General features: G+C 42.4%; 2 protein-coding genes across 4 annotated transcripts in view; one reads left to right on the top strand and one right to left on the bottom strand.

The window, feature by feature from the left end:
- Window positions 1-2,812: 2,812 nt before the first annotated feature.
- LOC109895956 (phosphoinositide-3-kinase-interacting protein 1-like) lies at window positions 2,813-11,003 on the top strand. Of its 2 annotated transcripts, XM_020490087.2 has the most exons (7): window positions 2,818-3,210; window positions 3,427-3,753; window positions 4,157-4,285; window positions 4,867-4,983; window positions 7,050-7,214; window positions 7,503-7,581; window positions 9,223-11,003. In XM_020490087.2, the coding sequence occupies exons 2-7, from the start codon at window positions 3,687-3,689 to the stop codon at window positions 9,434-9,436; spliced, it is 771 nt and encodes a 256-aa protein (XP_020345676.1). In that variant the 5' UTR covers window positions 2,818-3,210; window positions 3,427-3,686; the 3' UTR covers window positions 9,437-11,003. The 2 variants fall into 2 exon arrangements, with proteins under 2 accessions (XP_031685852.1, XP_020345676.1); XM_031829992.1 differs by lacking the exon at window positions 3,427-3,753 and having other exon boundaries at window positions 2,813-3,210; window positions 9,223-10,757.
- A 309-nt stretch (window positions 11,004-11,312) lies between these two features.
- limk2 (LIM domain kinase 2) overlaps window positions 11,313-23,189 on the bottom strand; it is a 37,221-nt gene continuing 25,344 nt past the window's right edge. For both annotated transcript variants that reach the window (XM_031829991.1, XM_031829990.1), the window contains 10 exons: window positions 18,889-19,103; window positions 18,557-18,743; window positions 18,348-18,434; window positions 17,842-17,973; window positions 16,625-16,681; window positions 15,965-16,030; window positions 14,933-15,107; window positions 14,764-14,819; window positions 14,397-14,554; window positions 11,313-13,912 (listed from right to left, as the gene is read on the bottom strand). In XM_031829991.1, the coding sequence (XP_031685851.1) occupies window positions 13,702-13,912; window positions 14,397-14,554; window positions 14,764-14,819; window positions 14,933-15,107; window positions 15,965-16,030; window positions 16,625-16,681; window positions 17,842-17,973; window positions 18,348-18,434; window positions 18,557-18,743; window positions 18,889-19,103 (1,344 nt within the window). In that variant the 3' untranslated portion in view covers window positions 11,313-13,701. The remainder of the gene's footprint in view (window positions 13,913-14,396; window positions 14,555-14,763; window positions 14,820-14,932; window positions 15,108-15,964; window positions 16,031-16,624; window positions 16,682-17,841; window positions 17,974-18,347; window positions 18,435-18,556; window positions 18,744-18,888; window positions 19,104-23,189) is intronic.

Genomic DNA, 23,189 nt, shown 5'->3' with positions numbered 1-23,189 from the left:
ACCAGATGTGATCAACAGTCAGACAAATAATACAATTCTGCCTTCTTGGCCATAGACGAAATAATAGTGTGGTTCCAGGATGTGGAGGGCAGCACACAAAGGGGGTAGTGATAACTTAAGAAAACAAGAGTCTATTATCTGAACATTTGATTCTGAAAAATGAGAGACAGATAGAGATAAACGGGGTGTATAACCTTACAGGATTTAAATAGGTCTAAGAGCAGGTACAGTACTATAGCACTAACATAATCTACTGATTTACCCATTGTGATACCAACACTGTGTGCTTTGAAAACAAACAGTACAAATGTTTCTATGTGAACTCTGTGCTACTTACAGACACAAATAACATGTTGTGATTTCGGTCCTTGAGCATGTCTGAACACTGAACTAAAAAATACATTATGAAATGAATCATGGAAATAACTTGTGTAATCTTATACACAACATTTGAGTATTTTCTTGCTCCTTTCACTTCAGTGTTGTTTCCTTGTCTGGCTCACTCTAACTATGACCTATTTAACTGTCCAAATGTTTTTCCATGGGAAACTTTCCATAGATAATTAAGGAAATTAAAGTTGGGCATTTTCCAGAGTGTGTGTGTCGGTGTGTGTGTTTCCTGCACTCTGGCTAGGGTTTAATAGGAACCTGGAGGCAGACCATCTGGCCTTATTAGAGCCTTTGTTACCATTCCCTGAGACTGCAGGGTTACCTGGATACAGTCTCAGAGGTTTTCATTAAGTCTGTGTCTATGTAATGAAATGATTAGCCACGGCAGACAGGAACAAGGCCAAGTAAGCATCAAGGCTTTTATGAGCTGTGTGTTCCATTTAAGGTCACAAGGAACCTGCTTTTCCACTCACTGACATATCACTGCCAGTCTTCTGTTCTGGTTAAGAAAACAATAAGAGGGAACATTCACACTTTACTCAGCATCAACACAACATGGTTTTAGGTCAACTCAATGTAAAGAGCTAATCAAATATATGAAGTCAGTTTGAATACGATTGGTTTTAACTTCCTCTTACACTGCTATCAGAAGCAGTGGCTATTTGTGTTTACATGAGAGAAAAAGAGAGCGTGAGAGAGTATTTGTGTTAGCTTGGGAAGAAAGAACGAGTGACTGTAGAATGGGATAAAGAGTTTGAGAGAGAGAGGGAGAATGTTTGTATTGGTAATTGACAAAGCAGGGTGACATTTGTGTGAAAAGCCGCTGCTGAGTGAACGCTGACTGAGTCATGCTCTGTTAGTGGCCTGTGGCTCTCTCCTTCTGCTGGGGTCAGCCAACAATGACAGGGGCCTCTCTCCTTTAAGCACCCAGCTGCCTGCACAAGGAGAGGAGATAGCATTTAACATTGGCCTCCTTCGGTACCCATGCCATTATGAAGTCTTGGCCTGTCAGTGACATCAACATGGGTCAGTGACTGAGGCTGAGGGAGAATACAGTAGGGTTGAGAGAGAGGGGCTGTGTGGGGGGATGGAAGGGTCTGTCTGGGATAAAGTGTTGAATGTAAAGTCTATTGCCAGCATTATTTTATAGGGCGTGTCTGATAATAATTCAAGTAACTCTGACACTAAAGTAACATAGTCCTTAAAATATTGTGAATATTTTTGGTAAAAGTTTCTTTGGGATTAGACCTGTAAGTAAAAAAGCCACAGTGAAGTTAAAATCTCTGTCAACAAAATTTGCAGAAAGTATTGTATTTAGAATAAAGGCAAGTAAATCATTAAGAGTGGTTTGTTCACCTAAAAAAAAGTGTTTTTTTTGTGTTAAAAGCAGGAATGTCTAAATAGTAAACTAATCCAGTATGTCTGTTGGCAGAATGTGAGTTTTTTGGGGAAAATCTTTGGACAGCTCAGGAAGGCAGAGATTTGAGATATACAGTGGAACAGTGTCTGGACTCTGAACAGTCTCTAAAGTGATGTTTTGGAAGCTTGCGAAGTAGGGCAGTGGGGCAAATTATTTATGAGTACTGTAATGTGCTCTATTTGGCCTAGTGGGCCAGCAGGATAAATGATGAACAAACAAGGGAGACGGGTTTCAATGCTGCTACTGTACAGGGAGATTGTTCCTTTTTAATTTTTCTGCATTTATTTTCTCTTTCCATGTATCCTGCAGCCTATAATCTGATTGGCAGGGCAGTTCTATGCTGCCAAAGGAGGAGATCAAGTCTTACCACCGTAAAAAAAAGATTGGAAAAAAATGGCCCTTGGTGACCAAGTCTAGAGTAACAACTTCATGGTTCTTCCTCTGTTTCATTTAACACAGGGTTCAGATCAAAAGATCCTAAAAGAATCAGATGTATTATTTACCAATAAAAACATTTATTAAGCTTCTCAAATATCAGGAGAAACCATAAATTATTCAAATCAAACTGCGTTGTATGACCCTCACTATAACTTAATTAAAATTAGTAGCATTCAGTGCCAAATAGGCCTAATCTATTTGAGCATGTACACCTTTAGTAAAACGTTTTTTTGGGCTGTCCATAGGAGAAACGTTTTTGGTTCCATGTAGGACCCTCAGTGGAACTGGGCCGGAGTGGTGTCACAGCTGATTACACAGCCTCCATCCCTAGAAAACACAGCTGATTAAAGTAATTGCATTCTAAACTGAAGATCATGATTAGTTGATTATTGGAGTCAGGTGTGTTAGCTGGGGCTGGGGCAAAAGTGTGACACCACACAGGTTCGAAGGACTGGAGTTGCCAATCCCTGGATTAGAACATGGACACAAAGGCCATTTAGTAGACTACTAATTGAGTTTTGGGATTAGTAATCAGTTAAATTACCTGCAGCAGGCTCACATTGTTGTACAGAGACAACATTGCTTCATTTATTTTATTCGCAGTGTCACGCAACAGGTGCTCAAACTTGGTCCCAATGGATAAAGCTTGTTTTCTGCAGTGGTGGAAAAAGTACAAAATGGTCATACTCGAGTAAAAGTAAAGATACCTTAATAGAAAATGACTCAAGTGAAAGTTTAAATATACTGAAGTATCAAAAGTAAATGTAATTGCTCAAATGTATTTAAGTTTCAAAAGTAAAAGTATAAATAATTTCAAATTCCTTACATTAAGCAAAGCAGGTGGCACCATTTTAAAAATTGTTTTATTTAATGGATAGCCAGGGGCACACTCAGACAATTTACAAACGAAGAATTTGCCAGATCAGAGGCAGTCGGGATGACCAGGGATGTTCTCTTGATAAGTATGTGAATCAGACCATTTTACTGCCTTGCTAAGCATTCAAAATATAAGGAGTACTTTTGGGTGCCAGGGAAAATGTATGGAGTAAAAAGTACATAATTTTCTTTAGGAATGTAGTAAAGTAAAAGTTGTCAAAAATATAAATAGTAAAGTACAGATAGCAACAACAAAAAAACACTTAAGTACTTTACACACCTGTTTTTATGCATGGAGCTAGGTTGGCTCTAGGACCTTGAAGATGCTGGCGCAGCCGCACGATACTGCAAATGGGATTTCCTTGTCCAAGAGAGAGGCTGTTTACGAAGAAATATCTACTCCCTTCGACAAGAAAGGGCTGATCTGCAGATGGGAGCAGTTTGACTGAATTATTCAGCATAGGCTTCCACACAAAGTTATTTTTTGGGTTGAGAAATAGCCTATCAATTTAATTTTCGTGCATATTGTTTTCGTTTTAATTCATCCTATAAATTCTACAGTATGTTTTTGTCGTTGCACTTTGTTTTGCTGAGCGTCGCTTTTGTGGGCAGCGCATCCATTGTGGAAGGTAACATTCATATGACTGAAAATCAATGCCTTTGTTCACATTAGTCCACATTATCCGATAGAATGTGTGCATTTGTTACTTAATGTGCAATGCTTTGTTGAAAAAGTTATCATCCTATTTTCAGTTTAAAATGTGAATTTTATAGTTCCGTTATTGTATAGGACCTGAGAAATGTCTAAGCAGTTGCAAAATAAGTTATAAAATGTATTTGTTTACAACAAGATTCAATAATACAATTTTTGTTTTATTATTAAGCATAATTGCGACACTTCAATGGGAATTCCTTTTTGGCATTGTGGAAACATCAGACTTACATTCCACATTTAGTATGTTTTATTTGCTGGTAAGTTATCCTCTTAATTTTCAATACAATTATTCCATAAATCACTGAATGTGTCCCCAGACTGCATCAGATTCAATGGTGTGGAGTACAGAGGGGAACAACAGAGCTCTTCCGCAGGACAAACCTGTCTAAACTGGACCAACACAACCCGGGACTATGATGTAATGGCATATACAGATTCACAAATGGGTAAATTACATTACACAATCAAACATGTAATATGCCATCAAATTGATGTTTCATTGATTTGACACAAGTTTATCATCTGCTACCATTGCTGTGGTGTTCACTACAAGTGCCAGGATTTAAATGTCACTCACATTTGTTTTAATGGTACACAGTTTGTTTGGTTATAGATGTTATTTAGAGTGTAAAACTGCAGGCTCTAGTCTCTCTGTGTGGGTTATAGTTCAAACCTGACCTTGCTAATATCTGAATCTTGTTGGCAAAATACCTACCCAGAGTATGCATTTCAGTAGTACAGTATATCAAAGATGTCACATGCATATCCACACACACACACACACACGTTTGTTTTTTACTATCCTTTTGGGGACCAAACAGTTCATTCCCATTCAAAATCCTATTTTCCCTAATGCTAAACCTAACTTTAACCCCTAGTCCTAACCTTAATTGTAATCCTGAACTTAAGCCTAAAATAGCCTTTTCCTTTTCGGGACCAGCAACATGTCCCCACTTGTCAGAATGTTCCTTGTTTTACTATCCTTGTGAGGACTTGGTTGATGTGTCCTTTTCTTTATGCTCTGTAGGTGTTGGGGACCATAACTACTGCCGTAACCCAGACTCCTCTGAGAAGCCCTGGTGCTACGTGACTGGCCTAGACGCACAGGCCCAGAGACAATCATGTGCCATTGACACCTGCAAAGGTATTTAGCTAGGTTTCCATCCAACTGGCAACATATTTTCATGTGACTATTCTAAAAGCTGCATAAAGAAAATATGCACTTTTTCTCACCAGTGGCAGGTTTCCACCAAACTGACTTGTTGCAGATAAAAATCAGTTCGTGATGACAGTGCACACACAATGTACAGTGCACACACAATGTACAGTGCACACACAATGTACAGTGCACACACAATGTACAGTGCACACACAATGTACAGTGCACACACAATGTACAGTGCACACACAATGTACAGTGCACACACAATGTACTTTTTCACTTAAGTTTTCATGTGCCAAATAAAAATCTAAAGTTCAATGCGTTTCCATCGCATTTTCAATGCTACTGATAGTTTTGTCATGTCACCAGAATAAGACTCTCAATATTTATTGGAAAGGAGCATCAAGATCACTGTGCACTTTCACTACCCTGTGAAGTTCATAATTTATTTAATCTGTAGCCTAATAAACTGCATTGTTTCCCAAGTCATAGTGGGAGGACCACACACCATATCAAGTTTACTTCAATATGATGGTTGTTATATCAATTTTTGGTGTTTCCACTGCCATTACTCACAATTTATTTTAGACACAAATATCGCACAATGTCGAACGAAAGATCTGTCGGCATTTATAAAAATCCCGAAACTTCCTGTTTCCATCACAGCTGTCGTGATTGATTTTTTTTTATACGGTATGACTTGCATAACATGTGGATGGAAACATGGTTACTGAAATGCATACAGTGCGCAGGTGAACGGACTACATTGGGAAAATGTGTGTAAAATGCTGTTTAAACATAGCTGCGACGGAGTGAATAAATATTGTGCAGACATTGAAATGTAGGTCAAGGCTGGGCAAAATGCATTACTGGATGGGAAAAAGACTGTCTCCTCAGCCCTTCCCTAAATTGAGTCTCGATGCAGTTCTTGGAAAAGGGTGTCACTGTATTTGGGGAATGTCTGTCTTTAAAGTGGGCCGTGAGAACAAAGAAAACACATGGCTCCCCTTAGTTTCTTTCTTGGGAACCTAGAATGTATTTATTCTCATAAGGAAGCTAGAGCACTTTTGCCACAATCTTTTTTGACGGTATATTATTTTATAGTTATGCACACAATTTATACAAGAACTGCTGCAAAATTGTCGAGATCCTATTAAGTATTCTAATTCCTAATTCTTTGTGCACAATGTTCAAATAAGACAGCTAATTAGGCACCTCTAGAGAAATATCTTATCCCACGTGAGAAGCTGTGGGAGAAGAAAAGACTAGGCCAGTTTGTCAGTTAATCCACTTTGAGGATGTTTCCTGGGGTTTGACCTTTGCTCTCACATTGTCTGGGAAGGCGGTGCATGTCAAGCAATAACAAGGGCCCTGTCCGTACTGAGCCTGTAGAGCCATAACTTGTTAGGCAGATGGCTGCCTCAGGGTAGGTGTAAGCCCCACCCTATTCCTCAACCCATTGGTGGAAAGTTATACTTTTACCATGGAGACAGTAGGTAATTGGCTACTGCTGGTTATGACCTCAGGCTCTTCAACTCCAGCAGAGTTGATAAACAACTTTTTCTGGAGGGGTAGGGCCTGACTCAGTGGAGCTCAAGAGCAGATGTTGACACTAGCAGCTTCCTTTCCTCTGAGACGTGTAGTGCTCTTCTGCCCCATTTTGCTGGGAAATGGCTGTCTTTTTAAAATTTAATTTCTTTATAGAACTGCTTCCAAAGTGAACAAATGAGACAAATCCAGTAGCTCTCCTTGTCCTACTGAGTCCATGCAGCAACGTTTTTAATGTCAAACAATGCAGTGATTTTAGAAACCATGCTGTCTGATTTCTTAAAATGGGACAAAGTGGAAATTATTCACGCATTTATTCTACAATAAAAGCACTTTTAGTGAAATTAAACAATACAGTTAAATTGAATCCACTACTACTATAATGTGTTCACGTATGCAAAGGCAACATCAGTAAACCTAGAAAGCAAACTAACATGGTGGTCGGGCGGTATATGGGGATTGGCTGTTGATCTTATCTGCTTTTCTCATATTGTTCACAGACAAAGCCCCTACAGAGGCAGGCCCCCATACCACAGCACAGAACGAGGTCTTTGAGCTGACCAAGTCTGGGTCAGCCCAGGGAGGGGGCGCTGCGGTCCAGCCAGTCATTGGCATCAGCCAGCGGATACGCACAGGACCCAAGAAGAAGGACCTGGGCACTCTCGGTATGTCCTGATCTCACTGCTGAAGCAGAGGGATTAACATAGGGGGGATGTGATAGGGCCATAACGTGAGCCTCAAGGGATACTCTTAAAAAGAGTGGTCCAGCTTGATGCAGCTTCGCTTAGTACAATAGAATGAGATGGATATAAATGAGTTATAAAGGACTCACAATATTATCATAGGGATAAAATGTGAGGTGCACTGATATGCACATTTTCAAATGCAGACTGTATATAAACCTTTGAATTCAGTTTGGTAACCATAGAGCCTGTGTGTCCTGTCTCTCTCAGGCTATGTGGTTGGCATCCTCATGATGGCTATCATCATCCTCATGGGGGTGGGCATCACCTTCGGCTACTTCTACAAGAGGTCAGTATTAGCTACTATGCTACACTAGGTGCTCCGACTGGAGACACAGAGCATTAAAACCCGAGTTATTGTCTACTACTTTGTTAGGTTGCATCATATGGTATGTTTGAGTGACATAAGAAGTGGAACCCAGGAACCACTACACCAAATGGTGCTTCAGAGAGTAGGGACACACAATGTTACATTGATTTGCAACAGATGCTTATTTCTATAGCGCAGAGAGGCCGAAATAGAACATGAACAAAATGTTCCACTATATTGGTGATTCAGAACTCTGATGCAGCGTTGCACAGCTTAGACTTGTGTCCATGACACAGGCAGCAGTTAAAGGCTTGGAACCTCTCAGGCAGAATGTCAGTGGGATGAGGGAGGGCTTGTGTGGGCAGTTGGCACAGAATGTTACCAGGATGTGGAGCAGAGGCCACAGGCTGCCTCCCCCTCTACCCATCCTGTTGCCTCCCTTCACTACCCATCCTGATAGCGGTCTCTCTCCAATGTGATGAGGCCTGTTCAGAAGCCACAACAACATGAAAGCGGAAGGGAGAAAAAGAGAGCGCCTGTAGCCTGGCTATTTTAAGCACCCGCGTTTGATGTTTCTGAAGTAGTGGAGAGCATGCAGGAGTCCTGGGGGAGATGGAGAATCTACTGCAGTGGTGCAGCAGGCAGAGAGAAGGACCCAGTTCTGCAGATGGGGGATTCTGACTGAAGGCCTCTGGCACAGAACTAAATGTTCTGGAGCTCCAAGTTTGGCTGTCCAATCTGATTATGTGACTGTCAGCGTTATCTATTCTAAGAAGCTGGGGGGGGGGGGGTGGTGTGTTTCAAGTAGCTTGATTTAAATCGGTCAAGGAAATTGATTTCTTTCTCACGCAGTAATATCAGTTTTAAGAAAAAAGTGTAGCCTCTGAAGCCTGTGCTTATCAAGTCAACAAGATTTGGAAGGATGGCCCCACAAGACTAGGAAAAATAGTCTGGTTAGGAGGATTTGCTGATTCCTAAAATTACACTATGCAAACCCAATGCATAGGAATCTGTGCTGTAGTGGAGCAGAGCACAGTTGCGTAACGTGTCGCATAGAAGCAGTCAAGCAGGAAGAGGCGCCAGTCCAAAAGAATGGCATGTTCCCTGTGTTGGATGGGGTTCAGCAGATCTCACACCCTCAGAATGTACCCCAAATGGCACCCTATTCCCTCCATAGTGCACTACATTTGAGAAGAGCTCTAGGAAATAGGGTGCCATTTGACACTCTGCCCCAGTCAGCTGCCTGGACTGGCTTATGTCATACTGCAGGATGCCTGCCACCACCTAGCCCCGGTTCCATCAAAACATTCCCAGACCAGATACCGTATACCAGATACCGTAGCCTCATCCCAGTGATATGAGACTCTGTATGGGACTGAGTCATAAATAGAAATCGTGACCTAGCTGTCTCTGTGTTTCGAAAGATGATGCAGGTCATTGGAAGTTGCAGAGGCATGCTATGATGAAACTCTGATTCATAGCAGTGTTTTTTTCTCTTCAGGTTAAAGACATTAGTCCTGTAAACTGTTATTGTAAACAACCCCATGCGCCTACATAATCTGCTCCGATGATCAGTACCACCGTCATCCTAACCTCTTGTGTCTGTGCTGTTTGTTGCAGGGGTCGGGACCTGAAGAAGCAGCATGAGCAGCGAGTGTATGAGCGGGAGATGCAGAGGATTACCCTGCCCCTGTCGGCCTTCTCCAACCCAACCTGTGAGCTGGTGGATGAGAACTCCATCGTCATCATGGCCCAGGAGCAGACCCCCACCCAGGAGGGCATGGAGGGGGGAGACCCCCTGATGGGCCAGCAGGCTGGTACCCCAGGAGCCTGAGCACTGACCACTCCACTGAATTGGGAATGGACAAGGACATTCGAACCTCAAAGGATCCAAATACTCCCCTCAGCCCCCAAATCAACCCCCCTTTTTTTTGAAGGCCTATGAGGAGAAGGGGAGCAGGGCTGAGCTCCAAAGACTAAATTGTGTCCTTATTGCCCTGGTTTTAACACAAGTGTCACCAACAGGGGAAAAGATGACAACAGGTGGAGATAAAGGACTAATTTCACTCCACGTGGAGACAAATCGGGGAGGGTTGTGTACAAAAGTGCATGTCAGGGATGCTCATTAAGAAACCGTGCATTTCATATCCAAGAAAACATGATCACGGGCTGACGCTCTGCTATAGCAGTATGATTGTCTTGTGAATGGGATGTGCATCAATCAACATTAATGATGTAGGGTGATGTTATAAGCTTTGGATGACGAGTAGGAGACAGTGTTTGGAAAGGGGGAATTCATAGCCTTGACTTCTTCTTTTTTATATTGAGGTGTTCGGCAGTTTGGTGTTATGGGCTTACCTGAGAAAACAATGCTACACTTCCCCTGGCCCTTTTGGCTGTGCTAGGGCGGGTCTGGGGAGGGCATCTAGTATAGGAATAGGATAGCCCTGTTAAACATCTGCGTTAGACATCTTAAAGGCTGTTGGAACAGATGTGGAGTAATAATTAGCATGAGGGAACATTTATGTCAGATCTGCAAAAGAAAAGGAAACATCTCCTGCTCTCTGAAGCTGTGACGTTGCCTTAGCATAATGAATGTATTTGTACATGGTGACCCTTCTGTTTAACTCATAAGGCTGGGTGATAGAAACCAATGTGCAGTAACTAGAAACATCAGGAGTCGGTGGCTTTACATGAGACAGGCTGTATGGTTCCTTAGGTCAGAGACTGACAGGAAAAGGGAGATGTCTTTGTAAATCGGAGAGTCTGTTCTCAGGAGGAAATGCCGCAGCATAGCTGTGGAACAGAATACAGCTTAGTGTGAGGTATGGCTAGAACCGGACAGAGGCTGTCTGAATGACGCTTGGGCAGAACAGAAGTCTGTTTAAAAGTTGAAGCCTGGGGCATTAGATTTGAATTAGTCCCAAACGTCAGGGCAAGCAGACGAGCAAAGTAAAAGGGTAAACAGGATATGAGTCAAACTGAGGTAACCTACCATATTTGATATGTACAGGATGGAATAATTGCATAATAAGCAGCCTGTTGCATGTTTTGAAACAGGATGCTGAAAGTAATGCCACAGTTGGTTAGAAAATGTAATGTGTTATTGACCAACAATCTCTTGTTGGGATTAAATGTAATATCTTTCTGCTTTACATGATTGCTCTATTCTGCTAATGCAATATCTTGCATCACTCCAAATGGTTGTCTTTTGTGATTTAGACATCTTTGAAATGGTTGTCATTCTGCATCACTGGATTACTCTTCAATCATTGGTTCCTTAGTTTTGGTGCAACGCAGATTTTTAAAACAAATGTTTCTTCACTGTTGCTAATCATTGGAAATGAGTACTTGTATTTGTAAGTTTGGCAGATTTCAATATAATGTACTTTGAAAAAGCATAACTGCATCCTCATTCCTCACCTTTTTAAATGAATACAAATGAGTTCCTTAATTTAGCTGAAACCTGCTAAGTGAGTGAGTGACTCATGCTCACTGGGAATTCAATAAGACTATCAGGTTTAAGATTCACCCATCCTATGAGCAAAGTTATACACTACCACCCTCTAGTGGTCATCATTCATTTACAAAGAGAGTAGGGTTTGTGTGCATCTTTAAAGTTAGTATATTAGCAAAAAATGAATTGTATTCATTCAACATCATGGTGATAAGTGATTACAATGTGTACAAATCAGTACCTTAGATTATGCTAGCATACAAAACCATGTTTATTTTAATCTCCATATTCTACAAATATTGTTCATGTCTAAACAAAATCTACAAACCCTTGATTCCCTTAGGCATATATACATTTCTTACAGCCAACTTAAATATATAAATCCAGTTTTATTTAACTACAATTCACTTTGTCAGGGTTTACAAAAGCAGCCCAATTTAGATATTTTACTAATTTGTCCTTTGACCAATCAGATCTGAAAAATATACATTTAGCAGAGCAATTAGGGTTAAATGCCTTGCTCAAGGGCACAGACGGATTTGAACCAGATGTCTTACTGGTCCAACGCTCTTAACCGATAGGCTACCTGATGTGATTGGTCAAGACGAATGTGGGAAAAAGATCTTAATTGGGTTGCCTGTGTAAACAGAGCCTTTTTAGTAAGTTGTACAATGCCTTTGAGAGCAGAGCTCCATTAAGTACACACCAGGTTCATGCTGTCCAATCAGAGTTGAGTGGTCCTTATCAACAAGCACCAGGTACCAGTCTGCTTCTAAAGGTGTGCTGCATGTAAAAACACTATTCATCCGATAACAAACTCCAAATCTGTCAACAGCTCCAAATTCTCAAATCATAATACAATTTTAAATCTGTCCATGTGCACATGGACAAAACAAATTCAGAGTTAATTTAGTGGATTAAAAACATTTCGTTAATTGTAAGAAAATCTATACACTACCATGTCCACCCTCTACAGTAACTTTACATTAGTAGATGCCCCACAAAGCACATGACAAGACTAAAGGATGCTTACTGTTAACAGTTGTAGAGTGAATCTGATGCCATCAGTGAAGCTGGGAGGTTCTCTAAAAATCAAGGTCACATTTCAAGTTGAATCACTGTTTGACGAGGATTTTCTTGGTCAGTGAGCTCATGACATTCCTTTGACACAGCTCCACATATTTCTCTGACTGGTGTGAGTGTGTGCCCTCCTCAGAGAGTGCTTGTTTGGTCCCTGCTGTGCTCTTCACGCCAAAGGGGTGTCCTACAAAGCAAGCTAAATCTACTTAGCGTTTTCTAAAGCTAACTAGTTTCAGTTAGCTTCACATTCCAGCTCAGGCGTCATCCGTACTATGACGGTGGATATTGCTTGTCCGCCTGCCACTAACTCTAGCAGGCTTGTAACTGCGAGTGCATGTTGCACATGGCTAGTTGAATGCCGAACTCGTCATTGCGACAATGATAAAACTTCGATCCATGGGCATGTCAGTGCCACATTTTAATTTGTGCTTAAGTCAAACTAAAATAAAAGGTATCTTGCAAATTCAGCAGGCTATGGTATATTTATTACTTATCGTTAATGCAGACTTTGGTGTGCTTATCAATGCACAACCGTCTTTCTTTCCCCACTCCTATCGATAAAATAACTGCATTTAAGTCTGCATTAAGTGGTCCTGTGCTGGAAAATGTAAATGCATTCCGTCAGTAATAAATGTGTAATGTGATATATTTTAATCAGTCGTCTTCCTCCAATTGAAAGGGATGACGATGCAGTCCTCAACTCGTGGCTCAGTCATTTCAGGGTAAGCAGAGTTAACTGAATTAGCCTGACCCGGAAAAGGTTCATTCTGAAGGATTCATTGTCATAGAAATTTACCTGGATAAAAGGTGAATCACCTTCGTATGACCAGTTATTCCGAGTTGACCAAAGTAACCTTGCTAACTACTCAAATCTGCTTCGTAGGATACCCCTCTGTCCTCCTGTTGGTAAACAAACTTCACTCCAAATGCTCTGCCCTGCGTTAACTCCGTCAATCAGCTAGTCTGTCACACATCTCGATTTTCACTGCTGTTGCCTGCCAAGCGAGTCTTCTCTCCACAATCCACACTACAACTTAAGACCCACCCGACGAGATAGAAACAGTCCGTGAAAAACACAACAGCTTTCACATGAGGATTGATATTAAATGCTGTGGAGAGATTGTCTCGAATAAAATAAGGAATCATATTGAGAGAGCAGAGAACCAACCACATAACAGGATCTGATAGCATGGCAAACAGATGTGTGAAACCCTGCATGTCCTGGTGTGTGCAAAAAAAAAGGATTTAAAAAAATGTAACAGGACAAAAATAAATACCAAACACCTCTAGTCTTCTCATTAAAATGTGTCTCCTCCCTTGTCTCCAGTCTACACACACTGCAGTTCCTTGGTGCTCCCAGAGCTGTATGGTCACTCATACACATCCACTACAGACCATATCAACATAACACACAGAGAGAGGAGCTTGGTCCAGCTAGCTCAGGTTATCCAGTTCCCAGATGGCATGAGTTAGGTTTGTCTTCCCCACCCCTCCTCCAGCTGTGTTCGTGCAGTCCAGGCTCTTGGAGGGAGGGTTTGGGGATCCAGAGGGGCAGGTGTCTGCTAGGTGCCATTGTCAGCCAGGCTGGACTCCTCTGGAGGGGCTGGTGTTGGGACTGTGCTCTGGGGAGCTGGGAGCGAGGAGCTTTCTTTTGGAGGGTGGAGTCGACACAGTTTCTGGTGCAGCTCTTCCAGTTCGGCTGGCAGACGGATGCCCATCTCCTGGTTAAGGAACAGGGCCTCGAAACAGTCCTCCAGCTTCTGGAAGGCAGGCCTGGGGAGGGAGTGGGGGGGAGATACAGGGGGGGGTGAGAGGTTACAACCAGGAAGGAAGGTCATCATGGTGTGAGAGAACATGAGGGAGCAATCTGCCTTCTGAGACGGAGATGCTATCTGGTTCTGGTTTTTCCACTTGCTTCTGTGGCTCTAGAGGGCAGAGAATAGCCTGGATAAGGTCTCATGGGGAGGCAGGGGAGAACTTTCCCACATGTGGCCGTTCAGCTCAGTTACAAACACTGTGCTTTCTGTTCTATGTGCTACCCCTCACCCCCTCTCTGTTATCTCCCTCCCTGGTCTCTCTCTACCTTTGTTTTCGCTGTTACTTTGAGCCTTCAATTACAGAATGTTTTGTATACATGCCTACTACAGCTATGTTGTCACTACACTGACTTGTGTATCAAAGTAATACATTCAACTGAAATATATTACTCAGCATCTTAAGCCATCAGCCACTGTATAAAACAGTTGTCTCAACTCACCTGTTTTCAGGGATGAGGTCACAACAAGCCACAGCCAATGGGAAGAAAGCTGGAGGGCAGTTGTCAGGGAGAAACTTCTCCATGAACTTGTCTACATTCAGGCCAAAGTCATAGGTCCTGGGAAGGCACTCTGGGTCTGCATTCACCTGCCCAATAATCTACAATAAGAGAGAGAGTTAAAAATGGATATACACTCCAGATTGCAGTATCTTACCAACACTGTGGACAAATCAAACAAAATAAATGATACAGAAGCAACATTAGCGCAATTTCCAAACGCAACAAGTATTCTCCATTTCAACATACAGCCCATAGCCTAATTCTGTGAGTAAATATAAAAAGCAGGCCTTTAAAATGGTATTCTTACCTCACAAAGCACAATCCCAAAGGAGAAAATGTCTACCTTTTCATCATAGCGTTTACCTGAGGATGACTAAATGTTAATTAACAGGCCAGCATACAATGAATGAAGAAGTGTTAAAGTGAATGATACGCGTGATCCACAGCTCCAAGCTAGGTCCTCCTGCTCTGCTCACCATTCAGCATCTCTGGAGCCATCCAGTAGGGGTTCCCCACCACCGTGTAGCGCTTCTTACGGTCAATGCGCCTGAAAACCCTCTTCTTATTGACCAGTTTCTCAGGGGGAGGTTGCTTGACCTCCTCCACCATGAGCCGGGATAGGCCGAAGTCTGCCACCACCACTGTGTTGTCCTGAGGGAGGTCAGGGGTTAGAGGTCAACAGAATATGACGTGGCAATGTAACAGTGCCAGGTGTTTTCTTCAGTCAAGGAGCATATTACTTAACATACCTCAATCAATATGGGTCAAATAACAACAAAAGATAAGATTGTTTCCAAGAGTTGTTGCTTGTGTGTAAAGTCAATGACCAATAAAATAAATCACAATAAAGTATGACCATATGGGTATATCAACTGTAAACAATGTGTGTTGTCTTCCTACACACACACACACACACACACACACACACACACACACACACACACATATATATATATATATATATATATAGACACTGAACTGAGACAGGTATACAGTTATACATAGGTCACTACATGTAAATCAATGAATCTGTCTGTGGAAATAACAGACAAGACTCATTACACCTCATGGAGGGTTGCCATACACCATACAGTGAAAGCTCTGTGAAGACCTATATAAGCCTGTACTTTATTACTTACACAATATGTTGTTATGCGTTGTGTTCTGCTGCTAGAATAGAACATAGAACCTGGCCTGTACCAACAAGACTACTCTGTCCCAATCAAAGACTTCTGTCACAACAACAAAACATGTTCTAGAACACCCTGCCTCCAGGTTCATCTAAAACAAGAAGCCACACTACCCATGGTACATCAATCTTTAACAGTTTAGAAGCCAAACACACATTTTGGTATAGGAGAGAAACAATGACTGATTAACAAGAGATATTGAAGCAGGAGTGGTATCTGCATGTGTTTCTGTAAATGGATCTCTGCTCTTCTATATTCTCCTCTACCTGTCTATCTTTGAGTTAGCGTGCCATGTACAATTCAGGATAGGTCACCTACCAGTTTCACCAGGCAGTTGTGAGAGTTAAGATCTCTGTGGATGATGCTCATTGAATGCAAGTAAGCCTGAAATAAGGAAAAATGAGTCAAACAAACTAATCATCCACAAGTGGAAGCATATTAAAGACAGAAATAGTGCTTTATGCTGCATAGAAAACAATGTAGCTTTAAAACGTCTCCCACTAAGCCTGGCTGATAGAAACGTCATCATTTGACAATGTCTTAGGGGAACAAATAAATTATTTAGTTGCCCTACATACTTGTGTTTCTGTGGAGGGACTGTGGGTTGTAAGGAAAGGGAATCAGATAATAAGGAACTGTCAGTATTGAAGTGGTCTCCAGGGAAATTGGAAGGCCTGCCACTCTGTTGGCTAAGACAGACATTAAGGTATGTGGAACATATGGCTACCCCTAGGTCACTGCAAAGCCCCACACTCCAGTATGACCCATTGGCAAGAGCAATCCCTGCCTCAAGTAATCTGATCTCAGTTCATAGAGTCAGAGTCAACCTGAAACCAAGTACCGTACCTTTAAAATGCATTGTGTTTAACTACCACCATACATATTGGAAGCTGCTCCAGCTGAACAAAAAGCAGCCAGTGTCTACATGGACAGTATTTAACCTCCAACAGTAAATATCCCTGGAAGGGGCCAACTCACCATTCCAGAAGCAATGCCTTTGGCGAAACTAACCCTCTGCTCCCATGGAAACTGGTCCTGTAGCAACCCATGGAAAAATAAACAACAAGAAATTAATAGGTGGGCCCCTGAGTAGCCTTTATGGCTACACAGAATATTGTGGGAGTTCAAAGGAAAGTTACACAAAATCATATAGTGTAACCCACCACTGAAAATGTCAAATCAAATAATTAAAACTCCAGTTCCCTCTGATTGCTGTTGACCATATGTTTCGTTGGACTGCGGTGTAAATGATCCAATCTGGGAAGTAAAGGTGGTAATAAACTCCTTTGAATTTTCACCTGGGAACACTTGCTCTATTTACCCCCATTCCACATCTCTGCTGGTTGACATGCCAGCCAGCCCACCACTGAGCCAACAGCCTTTATCTGAGCAGAGTTTACCTCAGGTCAAGTCAGTCCCAGTCCCACACAGCACAGGCCCTTAAAGGGATACTTTGGGATTGGCAATGAGGCCCTGTATCTACTTTCCCAGAGTCCGATGAACTCGTGGATACCATTTTTCGTCTCTGTGTCCAGTATATAGGTAGTTTTGTGAGCCAATGCTAACTAGCATTAGCACAATGTTTGGAAGTCTGTCTGCGCCACCCGGGAAGTCTGACTTCCAGACATTGTGCTTACCCCTAACTTCCTTCATACTTGCCAGACATAAAAATGGTATCCACAAGTTCATATGACTCCGGGTAAGTAGATAAAGGGCCCCAAAAAATGTGTTTTTTTGTTGTTGAATTTTACCCCTTTTTCTCCCCAATTTCGTGGTATCCAATTGTTAATAGCTACTATCTTGTCTCATTGCTACAACTCCCGTACGGGCTCGGAAGAGACGAAGGTTGAAAGTCATGCGTCCTCCGATACACAACCCAACCAAGTCGCACTGCTTCTTAACACAGCGCGCATCCAACCCGGAAGCCAGCCGCACCAATGTGTCGGAGGAAACACTGTGCACCTGGCCACCTTGGTTAGCGCGCACTGCGCCCGGGCCGCCACAGGAGTCGCTGGTGCGCGATGAGACAAGGACACCCCTACCGACCAAGCCCTCCCTAACCCGGGAGCGCCACCCGGGAGGCCCTCAAAGTATACCTTTAAGGAAAACAGTAACAGCTATTTATTTATAAACTATATTTTGGTGCAGTGGGAGAGAAGAGAGAGGGTTAAGTGAATTAATTAGCTGAAACGCACCATGTCTCCAATGAAATCCTTCAGTGTGCCTCCCTCAATAAACTCGGTTATTAAATTCAGCCTCTTGTCCTTATATAGCACACCGATGAACTTCAACACATGGGGATGTTCCAGACTCCTCATCACTTTGACCTGGAGAGAGAGATACACTTAACGCTGCAATCCTTAATGGTGAACCAGCCACGTCCTGTAAACAACCAACACAGTATTTTCTACCTCGGACATCATTGCACGCGCAATAGAAGACCACAATATGTACTGAACTTTGTTTTACCATGACTCTCCTCAACTCGACAACAAAAACAATAACGGTGGTGGGCGGCCAGTGGCGCCATTTCCCCTTACTGCAGATTCCATCTTTAAAAACTCACCTTCATGCTTTCGATCTGAACTTTAACACCACAGCAATCCATTTCCACATTTTATCTTAGAAAAAAATCTGAAGCTTATTTTTCCCACTGAAGACTGAAGCAAATCCCTAAGGATGAGTGGACTAGACTACTGACCTCCTTTAGAAAGGTCTTCTGCGTCTCCTCATCACAGCGAATCAACTCCTTCATCACCATCACCTCACCAGTGGCTTTGTGGGTTACCTGTCAATGAGGAGAAAAACAAAACACTGACGCCTGTGTGAAGGCATGTGAAGGCATGGAGTAGATGTGAGAGATTGATATGTGTGTGGAAAAAGAGGTTGATTGTTGGGTGAGAAGCTGACCTTGATAGCCTGGCCGAAGAAGCCCTTGCCCAGCACTTCTCCGTGGATGAGGTCACAGGGGCGGAAGATGCGATGGGAGCAGCTGCTGGAGGAGCGCAGGGATTCGGAGCGCCCAATGTCCCGGGTCAGGATAGGGTGTTCCTTAGGGGAGGTTGGCCCAGGGGACTTACAGATGCTGTTGCTACGCCTTCCATTTACAGAGAGGGACAAATGTCAATTAGACATACGTAGATCAAGATGTACTGGAACAAACTATACATAACTTTGTATCTCTCCATTTCTGCCCCCAATGATTAGACTCTCTCTCCTAAGGTCAGCTGGTTCAGCTGTACCTTAGAGACCTCCTCTTTAGGGTGCCGTCATCCATCACGTCTGTCCTCTCCAGAACACTGTTAGAGGGCGAAGACAGGCGCATGCGGGAGGTGGCGGGGACCCCCAAGCGGTTTTGCGAGGACCCCAGTCTGAGCCTGTCCAACCGCTGCCTGACTGGATCATACTCTATGAGCAGCTGCAGTGTCTGACTGGTCCGATGGATGAGGTCCTCCACCTGAAAACACCAATTAAAATACATAATCTGCTTGGACAAAGTCCTCTCTGACATAGTAAGATGAGCATGCAACACTAATGACAGAGTTATTGGTATAAGGCCCATAGAACACAGGATGCAATTAGAAGAACTAGGCAGGATTCCAATGAGAACAGGTTCCTGATTCCTGACCACCCGAAGAGCTATCAAATTGACTTATACAACATGACTTGAATGGAGCCAAAGAATTTTAATTTGAACGCACCTTGTGGCAAACAGGAAAGGTGGGAAATAAAATTATATCAGTGAATGCACCATTGGAATGCACATGGTTTGGTAAGGTGGTGTGGTGAGATTGCGTTGAGTCCTTCCAGATGCCATCCTCCCCAACTAAAGAATGTTTAAATTAAGGCAGAATGGCCAGAATGCAAAGATCATGTTCTGTCTTCAATCCACCTCATATTAGAACGTGGCTATGGGCACAGCCAAACAATGGAAGTGATGGATTTGACTTCCGCTTTACTTACCTACTACAGCGGGCCGATGGCAAACTTGCTAGAGTAAATTATTTGAAGGAGTCAATTTATAGAGTCTAAAAGTCAAGTAAACAAGTGTAAGTGTATATGTAGCCTATTTCATTCACGTTCGCTAATGTTAGCTAGACCTACTAGTAGTTCTGTTGTGATAATTACGTTAGTGGTGTTGTTTAAGAATTAAGGGCCATCCACCAAGCCAATAACGATAACTATAATGAGAAACTATAGGCTACATAACTATAAAACGTTGGTGAGCCTGTACAGGAAAGTTTATCATTCTATAGTCCAGCACCTGTTAATCAACTGATCAACGCATCCTACTGCACACTGCCTATTAATAAGGGGATAACACAAAACCATTCATGAGGTCTCTGATGCACAGATACTGGTTCACACCATTCAGTGCTGTCAAGGTGTGTTTTGTCAGTGACAACTGCAAATAATAATACTTCACTGTACATGTAGGCCTAACAAAAAATAATATAACCTGTATTTAAATGTAGCAATTTGACAACAAACGCCATTTATCCTGAGCATCTTTTACAGCATGTCATTAACTCATTGCTCAAGTGGTTTGCAAGTGATTTCGGTTTTTCTAACGGTTGTCAATTCCTTTGGGTCTTCTTTTTCACCTTGCTCAACTAGGCTATGCCTGTGCAACTACACTATATATACACAAAAGTATGTGGACACCCCTTAAAATTAGTGGATTCGGCTATTTCAGCCACACCCGTTGCTGACAGGTGTATAACATTTTGCACACCGCCATGCAATCTCCATAGACAAACATTGGCAGTAGAATGGCCCTACTAAAGAGCTCAGTGACTTTCACCATAACACCATCATTAAATGCCACCTTTCCAACAAGTCAGTTCGTCAAATGTCTGCCTTGTAAGTCCTGTTATTGTGAAGTGGAAACGTCTAGGAGCAACAATGTCTCAGCTGCAAAGTGGTAGGCCACAAAAGCTCACAGTACGGGACCGCCGAGTGCTGAAGCGTCTGTCCTCAGTTGCAACACTCACTACTGAGTCCCAAACTGACTCTGGAAGCAATGTCGGCACAAGAACTGTTTGTCGGGAGCTTCATGAAATGGGTTTCTATGGCCGAACAGCCGCACACAAGTCTAAGATCACCATGTGCAATGCCAAGAGTCGGCTGGAGTGATGTAAAGCTTGCTGCCATTGGACTCTGGTGCGGTGGAAACGCGTTCTCTGGAGTGATGAATCACGCTTCACCATCTGGCAGTCCGACATACGAATCTGGCTTTGGCGGATGCCAGAAGAACGCTTTCTGCCTCAATGCATAGTGCCAACTGTAAAGTTTGGGGGCGGAGGAATAATGGTCTGGGGCTGTTTTTCATGGTTCGGGCTAGGCCCCTTAGTACCAGTGAAGGGAAATCAACGCCACAGCATACAACATTCTAGACAATTCTGTGCTTCCAACTTTGTGGCAACAGTTTGGAGAAGGCCCTTTCCTGTTTCAACATGACAATGCCCTCATGCACAAAGCAAGGTCCATACAGAAATGGTTTGTATAGATCGGTGTGGAAGAACATGACTGGCCTGCACAGAACCCTGACCTCAACCCCATCGAACACCTTTGGGATGAATTGGAACGCCGACTGCGAGCCAGGCCTAATTGCCCAACATCAGTGCCCGACCTCACTAATGCTCGTGGCTGGATGGAAGCAAGTCCCCACAGCAATGTTCCAACATCTAGAGGAAAGCCATCCCAGAAGAGTGGAGGCTGTTATAGCAGCAAAGGGGGACCAACTCTATGGTAATGCCCATGATTCTGGAATGAGATTAGAGGTCGACCGATTATGATTTTTCAACGCCGATACCAATTATTGGCGGACCAAAAAAGGCCGATGCCGATTAATCGGACGATTTTTATTTATTTGTAATAATGACAATTACAACAATACTGAATTAACACTTATTTTAACTTAATATAATACATCAATGAAAATCGATTTAGCCTCAAATAAATAATGAAACATGTTCAATTTGGTTTAAATAATGCAAAAACAAAGTGTTGGAGAAGTAAAAGTGCAATATGTGTCATGTAAAAAAGCTAACGTTTGAGTTCCTTGCTCAGAACATGAGAACATATGAAAGTTGGTGGTTCCTTTCAACATGAGACTTCAATATCCCAAGGTAAGAGGTTTTAGGTTGTAGTTGATATTTATAGGACTATTTATCTCTATACCATTTGTATTTCATATACCTTTGACTATTGGACTATTGGATGTTCCGTCCCTCTCGTCGCCCCTACCTGGGCTCGAACCAGGAACACATCAACAACAGCCACACTCGAAGCAGCGTTACCCATCGCTCCACAAAAGCTGCGGCCCTTGCAGAGCAAGGGGAATAACTACTCCAAGTCTCAGAGCGAGTGACGTTTGAAACGCTATTAGCGCGCACCCAGCTAACTAGCTAGCCATTTCACATCAGTTACACCAGCCATTAGGCTGATAGGCTTGAAGTCATAAACAGCGCTGTGCTTGCGAAGAGCTGCTGGCAAAACGCACGAAAGTGCTGTTTGAATGAATGCTTATGAGCCTGCTGCTGCCTACCATCGCTCAGTCAGACTGCTCTATCAAATCATATAGACTTAATTATAACATAATAACACACAGAAATACGAGCCTTTGGTCATTAATATGGTCGAATCCGGAAACTATCATTTCGAAAACAAAACGTTTATTATTTCAGTGAAATACGGAACCGTTTGGTATTTTATCTAACGGGTGGCATCCCTAAGTCTAAATATTCTTGTTACATTGCACAACCTTCAATGTTATGTCATAATTACATACAATTCTGGCAAATTAGTTCGCAATGAGTCAGGCTGCCCAAGCTGTTGCATATACCCTGTTTCTGCGTGCAATGAATGCAAGAGAAATGACACAATTTCACCTGGTTAATATTGCCTGATAACCTGGATTTCTTTTAGCTAAATATGCAGGTTTAAAAATATATACTTCTGTGTATTGATTTAAAAAAAGGCATTGGTGTTTATGGTTAGATACAGTCGTCCAACGATTGTGCTTTTTTCGCAAATGCGCTTTTGTTAAATCATCCCCCAGCGTTGCATCAATTATATGCAACGCAGGACACACTAGACAAACTAGTAATTTCATCAACCATGTGTAGTTATAACTAGTGATTATGATTGATTGTTTTTTATAAGATAAGTTTAATGCTAGCTAGCAACTTACCTTGGCTTCTACTGCATTCGTGTAACAGGCAGGCTCCTCGTGGAGTGCAATGAAAGGCAGGTGGTTAGAGCGTTGGACTAGTTAACTGTAAGGTAGCAAGATTGGATCTCCCGAGCTGACAAGTTGAAAATCTGTCGTTCTGCCCCTGAAGGAGGCAGTTAACCCACCGTTCCTAGGCCGTCATTGAAAATAAGAATGTGTTCTTAACTGACTTGCCTAGTTAAATAAAGGTATAAAAAAATATATTTAAAAAATTGGCGCCCAAAAATACAGATTTCCGATTGTTATGAAAACTTGAAATTGGCCCTAATTAAGCCATTCCAATTAATCGGTCGACCTCTAAATGAG

This window comes from Oncorhynchus kisutch, linkage group LG8 (assembly GCF_002021735.2).
Source record: "Oncorhynchus kisutch isolate 150728-3 linkage group LG8, Okis_V2, whole genome shotgun sequence".
Lineage (NCBI taxonomy): Eukaryota > Metazoa > Chordata > Actinopteri > Salmoniformes > Salmonidae > Oncorhynchus > Oncorhynchus kisutch.
Note: the sequence above shows the minus strand (reverse complement) of the source record. Positions and strands in the feature narration are given on the sequence as shown.